At 29.9% G+C, this 14,994-nt stretch overlaps 1 protein-coding gene across 1 annotated transcript; it reads left to right on the top strand.

Moving 5' to 3' along the window:
• Window positions 1-2,615: 2,615 nt before the first annotated feature.
• LOC112017759 (ubiquitin-NEDD8-like protein RUB2) lies at window positions 2,616-3,119 on the top strand. The gene has a single exon (XM_024050215.2). The coding sequence runs from the start codon at window positions 2,626-2,628 to the stop codon at window positions 3,091-3,093; it is 468 nt and encodes a 155-aa protein (XP_023905983.1). The 5' UTR covers window positions 2,616-2,625; the 3' UTR covers window positions 3,094-3,119.
• Window positions 3,120-14,994: the final 11,875 nt, after the last annotated feature.

The following is a 14,994-nucleotide window of genomic DNA, read 5'->3' as shown; positions in this document are numbered from 1 at the left end:
GTATTTTGGTAATTTTAGTAGTTTTGGGGTTGGGTAATTGGGTACCCAATTAAAACCCAATAAACATTAGTGTTAATTGGGTTTAATTGGGTTAATACCCATTTAACCCAACTAATAATTGGGTGGGTTTGGGTTTATTTTAAGTGGGTGGGTTTGGGTGGGCAAATGGGTTTGGGTTGATTTTGCCACCCCTAGTTTCAGACATGCATGATGAAAAAGTTATTTTGGAGAGTCATCAAAATATAAATGGAAATTTTGATCCCAAGATTACATAAATGTTTAACAAAGTTGAACATAATACTTAAATTGAATGAATTTGAAACTTAAAAGAATTCAATTGAACGAAAATAAAGTTAAAAGATTGAAATAAATTTTAGTTAAATTTAAAATGTGCAAATTGCATTTCAACCTTTTTATTATTATCAGAGAATCATATGAACCAAAGGTGCCCCCAACCTCAATACATTTGTTTATATCTTTGACCAACAAATCACTTGGCTCAACTGTGACTAATTCACAACTATTATTATCTTTATCGTAACTTTAAGGAATTAAATTATATTTTCCTTTTACTATTTCAACTCCTCTCAATGTATACATATTACTAAAAAAAAATTCTTTGCTAAGTTTTTTTTTTTTTTTTTTTTTAAATTGTGCTTTTGCATGTGAATGTGCTAATGATAAATTTTAAAAATGATATTCTATTTTAGATTAAAATGAATTCTACTTTATTTATTACTAAAAAATTTAATTATTATTTAAGATTTATTATTTTATACTAGCCTTATAAAAATTGTGAAAATGTATATGAAAGTTGTTTAAATTTTTTTAGATATTTTTTAGTAAAATTTTCTAATATTGATAAATTAAATATATTTATTTGTATTCAATTAATTATTAAATTAATTATGGCATTATCACGGTCCAACATTTGTCAAACTCTTGTCTAATCTCAAAAATCTTGAACATCTTCCTTTTATAGTTTTTTGAATGGTCTAGGTTATTTAAAAATTATGGAGTCGCTCCTAAGAGGGAGAATAGCCTTCTCAAGTTTGAGAGCAACTATTGACAACATTAGGGCCATGATTTAAGAAAATGAAGGTATCACTCTTGAAAATGTCTGGCTGATATTTCAAGACATACAACTTTAGAAGATGGTCATCTATTTATGATTATAACATTCGAGATTACAATTATATCAATTCAGTTTTAAGGTTTGCAAGAGGAACAATGATCTTCGTGAAAATTTTTAACGTAAAAGAACTTGAATGGTTAAACTTGATATTTGAGCCAAATAATACCATTGAAAGGATCAAGAAATGTATTCCCCCCGGGGGGGGGGGCGTGGCGGCGGCCGCAACGGCGGGCACCCCAAGCCCCACATCAAACTCAGTCATGCATTTGTTGTCACACATCAATTATTATCTCTATTGTGTTGATTTGTTACCACACATCAATTGTTATCTCTACTATTCTTTGTATTGAACACCTAATTGTTATCTCTACTATTCTTTTTGTTTTTTTATGAGAATGTGTCAATTAAGTTACCAGGCTCTTGACAATCATCTTTTCAATTAAATAAAAGAATCTCGTATATAATCATTCCTTCTACCTAACACAATATAAAAAATGATATTTTCTTGTTCCTCTCAGTTTTATTTTTTTTTTATCCTTCATACATTTTGAGTACTCTGTATTTTCCATCATTCCATCAAGATAGAACATTAATAATAGTCGAAGCTTCAGTGATGGACATTGGTATATATTTCATAATTTAAACATTCACAAATTTGAATTGTTCCCCTTCCAAAATATTTGAGCAAATTCAATGGGCCTCCTAAAAAGATTACGGGGGAAAAAGGAATATTGGCCAACTAAACAAGTGGAGTTTGAAAAACAACTTCTGTAGTTTTCTGCATTTGTTGATTTTCTGAAAATAAACAAAAAATTATGTTATACCTCAAAAAAATAAGGTTATAAAAAGGATGTACATAAGTTGAAAATTAAAAAAATCCTAATCTAAATGCATTGCTTAAAGTAGCTCCCCATTGGAACCAAAACAAATACATGCTTACTGTTTCTTTTGTCTTGATTGTTAGTTTCATTACGTTTTTATTTATAAAAATAGAGAATTATTAATTTTTTTAAATATTTTTTGTGCATATTTATAACAAATTAGACAACTTTTATATACTCATTAAACCGCCAAGTTGCCTAGGTTATTGAAGAAACATCATTTCAGTTTTTTTTATAAGACAACTCTTGCCCACCATGTAATTTATTTTGCTAGTGCTTAATAAAATTTCAAGCTTCACATCAAATAATAATAATAATAATAATAAATGGATTCTGAAAGAAAGGTTACCAATAATTATTTTACCATAGTGGCCGTAGCCAGTGGGCACCTTAAAACCATTCCTAATTAATTTGGGAAAGGTTTTGCCCAAGGCCCACTTGACTCCTGATTACAAAGACTAGTAACACACAACACAACTAGACATGGAAACGAATTCCTACTCCTACTATGAGTAGTACATAGATTCAGCCTTATATAATAATATAAACGATCAAAACCTCATATTTTTCTATAAGTTTTCTCGGTCTCTACTCTCTAGGAAGAAGAAGATGCAGATTTTTTTGAGAAACCTTAAGGGGGAGAATAGCCTTCTAGAGTTTGAGAGCACGGAAACCATTGAAAACATCAGGGCCATGATTCAAGAAAAAGAAGGTGTCACTCTTGAAAAACTCTGCCTGATATTTCAAGGCTGTACAACTTTAAGAGATGGTCATACACTTGCTGATTATAACATCCAAGACTACAATCAGATCAATGCGGTTTTAAGGCTTGCAGGAGGAACAAGGATCTTGGTGAAAACTCTTACAGGAAAAGAGCTTGAACTCGACGTTGAGCCGAATGATACCATTGAAAGGATCAAGGAGCGTGTTCAGGAAAAAGAAGGAATCCCTCCTATGCAGCAAAGGCTTATTTATGGAGGCAAGCAGATTGCAGACGAGAAAACAGTTCGAGATTACAAAATCGAGGGTGGCTCTGTGCTTCATCTTGTGCTTGCATTGAGGGGTGGTCGTTTTTGAGAGTAGTATTCTATCTTTCTTAGGAATTGCATGGCAACATTATTATTATTATTTTCTTTAGAGAGTTTAATAGTATTCAGTTTGTTTCTATTCTTTAAAGCCTTTTTTTTTTAAGAAACCTTTTCTTCAAAGAGTGGTTGTCAGGCTGGTGATTTGTTGTACTGCTTACTATATATATGCTAGTTTAGCAAAATAAAATAATTAGAATTTTGAATATTATTTTTTTCCGGTACATCTTCTTTGCAGTTTACATAATGACCATTACCGTATTTGAAGAATCCAAAAATTTATATTTGGATATGGTAGGAATTGAAATACAAGCAGGTGATGGTGCATGCATGTGCAAATCTAATTAGATAGTTTCTTATTGTTCCAAATATTTTTGTTTTCCTTTCTTTCTTGCAGGTTGATTTGTAGCTCTAGATAATGAATTGTGTGTGATTTCTTTCCTTGTTGTCACCATATTAACCACATATCAGGTGACTTTAACACTTGTTTTCTCTCCTTTAATACTCTCACAATTGTCCCTCTTTCTATTTCATCTCTACCTCATTAATTTTTAAGCCACGTCATTAGAGACGACAAAAACCTCTAACCCAACCCAACCCAAACCTAACCTGTCCCATTGCCAATAGATGTCTAAGAGTTTGGTAATCAAGTTAATATTTGAGTATCGCCAAGAACCTTGTAATTTAATGGCATTGCTTGGTTTCTTTTACAAGGAGCGAATCAAAGTTTGAAGCCCCGCTTCCCACTTTTTATAACAATTGAATAAAAGAAGAAAGAAGAAGATAAAATTTGAGGTATTGAAAATACTGTTTAGTTATAATCACACTTTTAATGATCAACTTTCTATGCGATGAATAGATCAAATACTGTTAGAGATATATTAGCCCATTAGCATAGGCCCAAGCCTAATTTTACTTTGTGTGCAAGCCAAGTCTCCTACTTGTACTAGAAGTCTATTAGTCTAGGGTTTAGTCTATTATATATACACATGTTATGATTCATTGTAATACAGAATTTGTACTACACTATAATATATTATTGATGTAGCTTCCTCCGTGGATGTAGGCCGTTAGGCTAAACCACGTAACCCTTGTGTGTTATTGTATTCTATATTTTATGATTTCTCTTCTGCATCCATACTAGCTTATTCAACATGGTGTATCAATGCTAATATTTAACATGCTATTAGAGCCACCTTTTTGTGGTCATGGTTTTCTGTCCTTGCGGTATATTTAAGAGCAATCTTTGTCTTCCTCGATGTTTTTTTCGCTGCTCTCTGGTATAGTTAAGCCACCATTAGAAGTCGCATCAACATTGCAAGACCATTGCCTTACCGTCACAGAGTCAAACTTCATTCAAGGGATCTTCTCAACCTTATCAAATCTCAAGATTTCATCAAACTTCCATCTTGAGTTTGAGAGGGGTTGTTAGAGATATATTAGCCCATTAGCATAGGCTCAAGCCTAATTTTACTTTGTGCGCAAGCCAAGTCTCCTACTTGTACTAGAAGTCTATTAGTCTAGGGTTTAGTCTATTATATATACACATGTTATGATTCATTATAATACAAGATTTGTACAACACTATAATATATTATTGATGTAGCTTCCTCCGTGGATGTAGGCCGTTAGGCTAAACCACGTAACCCTCGTGTGTTATTGTGTTCTATACTTTATGTTTTCTCTTCCGTATCCATACTAGCATATTCAATATGGTGTACCAATGCTAATATTTAACAAATATGAATAACATGACTCTTGAAAGTTACACATTTGGTAATCTAATACTAACAGTGACTGAAAATTTATCCATTAATTCAATAACCATGCCAAAACAAACAGATTCAACTTTTGTCTATGCACCAAACATATATGTACATGACTCTTGAAAGTTACATTTAGCAATCTAATAGTACCAGAACTTAAAAGCTCTATATTAATTCAATTGCCATGTCAGAACCAAACCGAATCTAACTTTGATCTTTGCACCTAAAATATTATGTACTTTCATGGAAATGCCATTCCCTTTAGCTTTTCAACCGTTTTTTTTTTTTTTTAATTGATAAGTTACGTGCACATCCAGTTGGTTTTGCCTTCAAAGAACTCACCTTTCATCTCATCAATATCAATCAATCAATATTATCTATATATTACTAAAAGTTAAATCGTAGCATTTAATATTGTTATGCTCTCATTGAGCCACGTCAGCAGCTTTGTCATTATTAATTTTTTTCCAATTTTTTTATACAATTTTTTAACATTTAAAGTGAATTAAAAACTCTATTACATTACAATCAAAATATCATATTTAATTTATCTTCTTTTTAATTATTCTTATTTATTATTAAATTTTCAATTCCATTTTAACTTTTCATATTCCCACTACTCTCTACCTTAACTTTCTTCAACCTTTCTCATTCCATTTCAACTTTTCCTATCCCCACTACTCTCAATATTAATATTATTCTATCTTTTTATCTTCCTTTATTTTTGACTCTTCTTATTCTTATCCTCATGCTATAAATTTGTCATTCTCCATCTTATTCCATGCATAATTTCTATTTTTCCACACACAAAACCCCTCTCTTTGTGTGTGTGTGTGTGTGTGTGTGTGTGTGTGTCTCTCTCTCTCTCTCTCTCTCTCTCTCTCTCTCTTTATATATATATATATATATATTAAGGGTTAAAAAATTAATTAAGATGACCTTACGAATTTATTATAACTTTACAATCAAATAAATTAATTGTTAAATTCACTTAATTAAATCATATAATCAACAATTAAATAAAATCATACAAAATTTAAACTCGAAACTAATCAACTCTAATCTAGAAAATCATATTATTATCAAAACTAAAGGAAAACATTTTCAGTAATAATAGAATATTTAAAAATAAAGATGAAAATTTTCAAAAAAAAAATATATATATATATANAAAAAAGAAAAGAAAATAAAAGAATAAACAATTTTCTTATAAAGTATTCCCATAAAACGTTATAATGCATTAATAGAAAAAGAGAATACAAAACACATGCTATTTTAGAAACACTAAATTTATAATAATAATATCAAACCAAACATATCATAAAATAATAAACTAACAGTTATGGATGTACTAACTTCATGGCAGCAAAATGGAATAAAATAAAAATAAAAATAAACGTTACAATTTGCATATTTAGTACATTAGAATTATCATCAAATTTGGGAAAACAATAGGATGTTAACAAAGAGGGAGAGAAAGAGATTAGTAAAAGAAATCAAACGTCAATTAAATAAATTAATTAGTAACCGTTAATTGGAAAACAAAGAGAGACCAACGGCTAAAGGAGTAAAAAATTAATTAAAGATGACCTTACGAATGTTATTATAAACTTTACAATCCAAATAAATAAATTGTTAAATTCACTTAATTAAATCATATAATCAACAATTAAATAAAATCATACAAAATTTAAACTCGAAACTAATCAAACTCTAATCTAGAAAATCATATTTATTATCAAAACTAAAAGGAAAACATTTTTCAGTAATAATAGAAATATTTAAGAAATAAAGATGAAAATTTTCAAAAAAAAAAATATATATATATATATATATTTTTTTTACATTCTATTTAACATTATTTATAAATAATAAAATATAAAAAAAAAATTCCTTAAATGCTTATATTCTTCACGCACCATGACTTTTAAAATCTAATGAAAGGTTCTAAGAATTTAACTCTCATTTAATGTCTCTATTATGAAAATCAACAATTAGTAAAATATGATAATAGTAAGAAACGTTATAAATGAGAACATGAAAAGCCTAATTAGCCATTATTATTATGGAATAGATGTCTTTTTTTATGCATCTAAGAAAATGAAATGTATAGAGTTTACTTATTAAGGTTTATGTAAAGATTCATGTTAAAAAAATATGTAAAGCTTTTCTGGAAAAAAAAAAGTATATGTAAGGTTTTTATTAACTTAAAAGACAATGAAAAACCAATTTTTAATTACTACAACCGTCGCTACTCTATAAATCACACACAACACTATATTCAATATCCTAAACAACATAGTTAGACCCTTTTAGATATACACCACCATATTCAACTTATAAATTACAACCCAAATCAATCATATACAATTACACAATCAAAGCATGAACATGTAACATGTATTACCTTCTAAATTATTGCTTGGAATTTTCACAATTATTGAAAGAGAATCTTCAAATTTAATTTTTAGAAAACATCAAGACAAGGTGAATTTTATTTTTATTTTTTAAAATTTCATAGAAAAAAAAAATATTACGCACATTATTTAAACCCTTATGGAAAAGAAGGTTTACATGTAGCATACAAAACGTGTTTAATTGACTTAGAGATGTAAAAATTAGTCAACCAATTATGGTAGAATTGAGGTTTCAAATTTTAAATAAAACAATTCTACAATAATAAAAAATTATTTTGTGATAAATATGATTATGAAATGCATTACTTTTCATTAAATTAGTGCAAATTACAAAATAATAATAATAATAATGAGATCACCATAAAAAATAATCATGTGCAATGCGCAGGTCTGCGACTAGTTATTATTATAAAAGCAGAGGGCTCATTTTAGAGAGTCTGAGTTTGTAATACGTGGTGTGTTTCTTGAAGTTCTCTTTATTTAGGGTTTTAAATCAACAAAATTTGCATTTATATCAAAATATTAGTTCATTAAATTAGCCAATAGAGTAAATGCATATATTAATTATCTATAGTTATGCATTAATTATTTATATCAAATGAATTTATATGATTATTTTTATAAACTCTATATAAGATAATTTTTAGTTTGAATAATAATAATAATAATAATAATAATAATAATAAATTTAGAATATGACATTCTTACTCATGTTTAGTTGCTTTCATAACAATTGATACAAAAGCCAAAAAAAAAAAAAATTGTGAATTCACTAAAGTAAATCTTATTTACGATATGTGTGTGTGTGTGTGTGTGTGCGCGTGTGTAATAGAATAAATATATTTATTTTTTTATAGCATAATGAAATTTAATATAATTTTTCTAAGATTTATATGAGGAACAATTTTTATTTTATGTGAGAAAAAATTGAAACACTATATCATGCAACAGTTGAAGCAATGTCCAACAAAAATGGGAAAAAAATTAGTAACACATAATTAAGAATGTAAAAAAAAATGATAACTGAAGGATATATGCATTTTTTTAGGAGGCATGAAACATGCTTATTTATATTAACTACTATATCATGCAATTTTCAGTTTGTAAACACATATATATAGTGTGATTTATATTTTGTCTATAAAATAACTAAATATTACAATTTTTTACAAGGAAACTTATTCAAAAAAAATTTTATACATCGATAGTTGGGGGATCTAAATCATGAATGTCTCTATTGGAAATTGAGGTGCCAACCAATTAAAACACAAGATTCTTGATAAACTTATTGAAATATTGGAAAAAACTAATAATAAATTGCACCACACGTCATGCGGGAATTTAGCTAGTTAAGAAGTACAAGCAATGTACCTGTCTTATTGTAATCCAATCCATAGAAAAAACACATGTGCTTCCACCTGCCTCTATATTGAAAAAAGAAGAATTTGTTCTTTAAGTCTCCACCTCTGCTACCTCTGCCGCCACCACCTCCCACAACTTTTTCCACCCTCCAAATGCCAACAATCGGCTCGTCAAGCTTTGAGATTATAATCTCACCCTGTTTTACATGATGTTTGACCATGGATGATGAATACATCAATGTACTTATTTATTCCAATCAACAAAAGTTAATTAATGATTTTTATAAATATCTGTTATAATTCATTTTGACCAATTGTGTTTTGTGACATAAAATATCATCAATTTTTTTAATTAAATTTTATAAGATGGTTTAAAGCCCAAAAAAGTCCATGGCAAACCCATTAAATGACCATTACACCAACCCACCTACCTAACCCACTAAAGACTCTCTCTTTCTTTCTCTATATATATAAACTAGTCTCTAATCCGTGCTATGCACGGAAACTTACCTATTTGTGAGGTAAACTAAAATAATTTTATAAAATCTTAAATTAATTAAAAAACTACATCATTGCATAATTTGCTCTTGTATGACTTCAATTTATGTTACAATTTGATGAAGAAGCCATTGCTTGAACGTGCAATGGTTTAAAAAAATTGTCAGATAGTTTCAGATGTTGCAATAAAAAACTCAAAATTCAGATATTAAAACTTCTGAAAGACCAAAAAATATTTAAAAAAATCAGATGATTCACTGCATAGAAATGATTAAAACAAAACAAAATATATATGTCTAAACAATAGAGAAATAGAAGAGAAAGATGGGTTACATTCAAAAGAATAATTCATGGCTATAACTATTAAAAAGAATCAAAAGATTCAGATCCTACAAATTATAGAATGAGTTCAAGTTACACTTGGTGTAACTCTAAAGAGTTACACATTTTTTAAACTGTTGGATTTAAGTAAATCCAACGGTTAAAAAAAGACCCTCACTATTACAAATATTCTTATTAGGATCTTATTAATTATCCTCATTTATTACATTCTAAACCTATCTCTAAACCCAAAAATGTTTGACGTCTGACTCTCTCTCTCTCTCTCTCTCTCTCTCTCTCTCTTCTCTCTCTCTCTCTCTTCTCTCTCTCTCTCTCTCTCTCTCTCTCTCTCTCTCTCTCTCTCTCTCCTCCCCACTGTTCACCTCTACAAGTTGATAGCAGAAGAAAAAAAAAAACCAAGCCATACACTAAAAATATGCCATATATATAGAGAGAGATGGGTTCAAGTAGATCCAACGGTTAAAAAAAGATTCTTATTAATTATTACAAATATTCTTATTAAGATCTCATTAATTACCCTTATTTATTACATTCTAAACCTATCTTTAAATCTAAAAACTTTTGACGTCTGACTCTCTCTCTCTCTCCTCCACCATTGCTCCTCACCACTGTTCCACCTCCACAGGTTGCTAGCAGAAAGAAAAAATGAAAAAAAAAAACCCAAGCTGAATACTTTATGAATAAGATATATAACCAAATAAGGAAATACCTTGAATGAAAAACTACTCAATTCGAATACTTTTAAATTTCCCATCTTTGAGAGGAATTTAATCCTTTCAGCATTCTAGGAATGATAGCCGAAACCACATAAGTACTTAACTTCTAACAGATCTGAAGCATTCAATGAAATAGATATTGCCACATTGCTAGTATTGCCATAATATAGGAGAATCGACTATGACGCCACTTTTCTATTAAGTTTGGCATATCTAGATTTAGCTTTTTCAGATTTTTTAAAGGAAGCAAGTTGAACTCGGATATATGCTTCTCCGATAACATAGATAATGAAGGGGTTCAAGTTACACCTAATGTAACTCTTTAGTTTTTATTTTTATTTTTATTTTTATTTTTATTTTTTTTTGAGGAGGAACTCTTTAGAGTTACACTCTTTCTACACTGTTAGATTTAAGTAGATTTAATGGTAAAATATGAGCCCATTAATGTTGATTACCATATCATTTATTATCCCTTATTTTTTGAATTTCCATATCTGTCTATATTCCAAAATGTGCTTACATTCATCTCACCAAAATACCTAAACTTTTTTATTTCATATATGTCTCTATTCATCATTTTTTTTGAATTTCCATATCGTGACCTTAGGATAGTTTAAAAAAGAATTTAGAATCTTAGATAAAGACTTTAGTATAGTTACTACAATTACATTAAAAAATTAAGGCCACTGCATCCTCAAAGAGGAAAACCCACTCTACAAGTTATAAAGACTTGAAACTAATTCAAGGCTTCTTTTGTGATCTCAAAGTCCTAGACTTTAATTTATTTTTGCGACTTGTACAAACAAAACAAATTGTTGGTGCAATTGTTGAACAAATCTTTATAATGCTCCAACATAATGATTTTTATAACGATTTTTGTATAATGGTATCATTCGTGCAAACTACAAATCTTTATAATGGTATCATTCATGCAAATGTTGAACCAAACTTTAATGCTCCAACACAAATCTTTATAAATCAAACTATAAATCATCATGTCTTTTCATGATGACTATATTGAGTAAGAGGATGAGAGCAGAGAGAATATGAAATTTTCAAAAGTAAACAATATGGAAATTCAAAAATAAGGGATAATAAACGATATGGTAATCAACATTAATGGGTTCATATTTTTTACTATTAGATCTACTTAAATCTAATGGTGAAGAAAATGTGTAACTTGAACTCTCTCTCGTCTCTCTCTCTCTCTCTCTCTCTCTCTCTCTCTCTCTCTCTCTCCTTCTCTCTCTCTCTTCTCGTCTTTTCATTTACTGTTTTTGTTTTTGTTTTTTTTTTTTGTTTTGGTCTTGATTGTTAGTTTCTTTATGTTTTTATTTATAAATAAGTTATAATCATTATTTTTTTGGAATATTTTTTGTTCATAATTAACAGTTTTTGTATAAGACAACTTTCATCTTAACTTGGTAATTAAAAGTAAGGTATTTTGAATTATGAAACTTGGATCTATCCATACCCTTGTACGATTGAGACAACTTATCCAGGATGTATTCATTTTACTAGTGCTTAGTAAATTTCAAGCGTCATCAAAAATAGTAATAACTGGATTCTTTTTTTTTCTTCTTTTAGAGGAAATATAATAAGTGGATTCTACAAAAGATAGTTACCATAATTATTTTTTCATGGGAGCGTAGCCGGTAGTTTATGTTTTTTATGTCTAATCCCTTAAAATCTTCTTCAACATCTTTTCTTGGTTTGAGAGAGACGATTTAGGATAGCTTGGTCACGAATTTTTTTTTATTTGGTTTCTATTTTCTAATTTAAGAGTTTTTTTCATTTGATAATGTTAAAACTTTTTTTTATTTTCAGTAACGAATTTGCCATTCCATGGAACGGATTCTTACCCCTAACAGATCTAGTAACACAAGTACACATGGAAACGGATTCCTAGTCCTACTGAGTAGCAGTAGCACATAGACCTTATATAATTATCAAACCTGATATTTTCTATAAGTTTTATCGGTCTGTAGGAAGAAAAAAGAAGATGCGATTTTTTTGAGAAACCTTAGGGGGAGATAGCCTTCTAGAGTTTGAGAAGAGAAACCATCGAAACATCAGGGCATTATTCAGAAAAGGTGTACTCTTGAAAAACTGCTGATTTTTCAAGGCTGCACAACTTTAAGAGATGGTCATACTCTTGCTGATTATAACATCAGACTACATCAGATCAATGGGGTTTTAAGGCTTGCAGGAGGAACAGGCTCTTGGTGAAAATCTTACAGGAAAGAGCTTGAACTCGATGTTGAGCAAATGATACATTGAAAGGATCAGGGCGTGTTCAGGAAAAAGAAGGGATTCTCCTATGCAGCAAAGGTTTTTATGGAGGCAAGCAGATGAGACGAGAAACAGTTCGAGATTAAAAATCGAGGGTGGCTCTGTGCTTCATCTTGTGCTTGCATTGAGGGGTAGTCGTTTCTGAGAGTAGGATTCTATCTGTCTTAGGAATTGCATGACAACATTATTATTAATTGTTTTTTTCATTACTCAATAGAGAGTTTATAGTATTCAGTTTTTTTCTTTTCTACTTTTTTTTTTTTTTTTTCCGATTAAACTTTTCTTCAGAGAGTTTAGGTTGTCAGGCTGGTGATTTGTAGTACTACTTACTATATGCTAGTTATGCAAAATAAAATTATTAGAATTTTGAATATTATTTTTTACCAGTACATCTTCTTTACAGTTTACATAATGACCATTACCTTATTTGAAGAATCCAAAAATTTATATTTGGATGGTAGGAATTGAAGTACAAGCAGGTGATGGTACATGCTTGTGCAAATCTAATTAGATAGTTTCTTATTGTTCCTCAAACATTTTTGTTTTCCTTTCTTCCTTTCTTGTAGGTGGATTTGTGGTTCTAGATAATAAATTGTGTGATTTCTTTCCTCGTTGTCAACATATTAACCACATATTAGATGACTTTAACACTTGCTTTCTCTCTTTTAACACTCACAATTGTCCCTCCTCCTTCTGCTTCATCTCTACCTCATTAATTTTTAAGCCACCTCATTAGAGATGACAAATACCTTTAACCCAACCCAAAGCTGACCTGTCCCATTGCCAATAGATTTCTTCAGTAATCAAGTTAATATTTGGGTATCGCCAAGAACCTTGTAATTCAATTCAACGCTGCTTCCCACTTTTAAGAATAATTGAATAAAAGAAGAAAGAAGAAGATAAAATTGGTGTATTGAAAATATTGGTTTAGTTATAATCACACTTTTTAAGGATCAACTTTCTGTGTCATGAATAGATTAAATTCGTATAACATGACTCCCGAAAGTTACACATTTGGCAATCTAATACTAACAGTAACTGAAAATATACATTAATTCAAGAACCATGCCAGAACAAACAGAATCAACTTTAGTCTTTGCACCAAACATTTATGTACATGAATCTTGAAAGTTACATTTAGCAATCTAATAGTACCAGAACTTAAAAAATCTATATTAATTCAATTGTCATGTCAGAATCAAACCGAATCTAACTTGATCTTTGCACCTAAAATATGCACTTTCATGAAAATGCCATTCCCTCTAGCTTTTCAACAATTTTTTTTTTAATTGATAAGTTACGTGCACATCCAGTTGGTTTTGCCTTCAAAGACCTCACCTTCCATCTCACTCTTTATAAAGGGAGAAAATGTCATTTGAGTTAGAGCTTATTAGTGCTTATTAACAAATTTCTCGCTCACACTACTGCTAGGTAAAACTGAATAATCAATTACTATATCAGAATTTAGTCCAGAACAATGGAGAGGATATATGCAGACCAAAAAATCACTGCTTTTTATTTCAAGTATGATCCAAAAATTTCATAACTTTCATGTATACAATGGAGGCTCTCCAAACATGATAACATGTCAAATGGAGCTACAATGAATAGAACACTGAAAATTCAAAAAAATAAATAAATAAAAATAAAGAGAGAGAGCAAGAAAGAAAAAGAACACATCCAAATAGTGGCCTAAACAATTTTCCAGCCTTCAAACATGAAATTTATGGCAAAATCCAATACTTTAGATGGAAGAAATAATGAGGAATTAATTCCCAGCACATTACCAGTTACACTAACGGCAAAGCAATAAGGAACTGCACAATCTGCTGCTTGTAAATGTTGCAACTTTTGTAATTTGATGCCTCAAAACTTCGGGGCTTTTATATGAAGGACCCTACTATATTCACAGAGCATGTCTTTTAAAGCATGGTCCTATTAAAGCTTAAGGCTATATGTCATACCAAAAGTATGCCAGAATCCACATGATGATGCACAGGAAGAACCTCTTGATTTTATTCAAACCACATATACTAGAACATATTTACACGAAAAAACCAGGGAAGTACAAAAGCTATTACCAGGCATGCCATCAAGAAATTACAAAATGGCTGTCCCCGCCAACATCCTCCACCCCTGTCTGAGGAGTTACTGCTGACACCTGTATATCTACTTTCATTCCATTCCTCCATAAATCCATTATCCCCAATACCAGTAATATTTTTGGCAATCTCCCCACAAATTTCACACAATCTGCACAAACGAAAGAAAGAAAGTTATCTACATAAATTGTGAATCCTGATGCTAGACGCTTGTTCAAAAGCACTTTGACAAGAATTCTGTTTAGTGCTGGGACTTTATACTAATCTCAAGATACACCATTCAACCATAGAACTACCTTAAAACTCATGAACTTGCAAGTTCACATTCTTCAGCAAACAATTTTCCCCACTATCCATTTCATAATTATGGCCCCCTTTTATGCACCTAAATGTACTTGA

Source organism: Quercus suber, unplaced genomic scaffold, assembly GCF_002906115.3.
Source record: "Quercus suber isolate HL8 unplaced genomic scaffold, Cork oak 2.0 scaffold_709, whole genome shotgun sequence".
NCBI lineage: Eukaryota > Viridiplantae > Streptophyta > Magnoliopsida > Fagales > Fagaceae > Quercus > Quercus suber.
This window is presented reverse-complemented; position numbering and strand designations above follow the sequence as displayed.

Coding starts and splice junctions, on each gene's coding strand:
- LOC112017759 (XM_024050215.2), top strand. CDS start 2,626: ATGCAGATTTTTTTGAGAAACCTTAAGGGGGAGAATAGCCTTCTAGAG.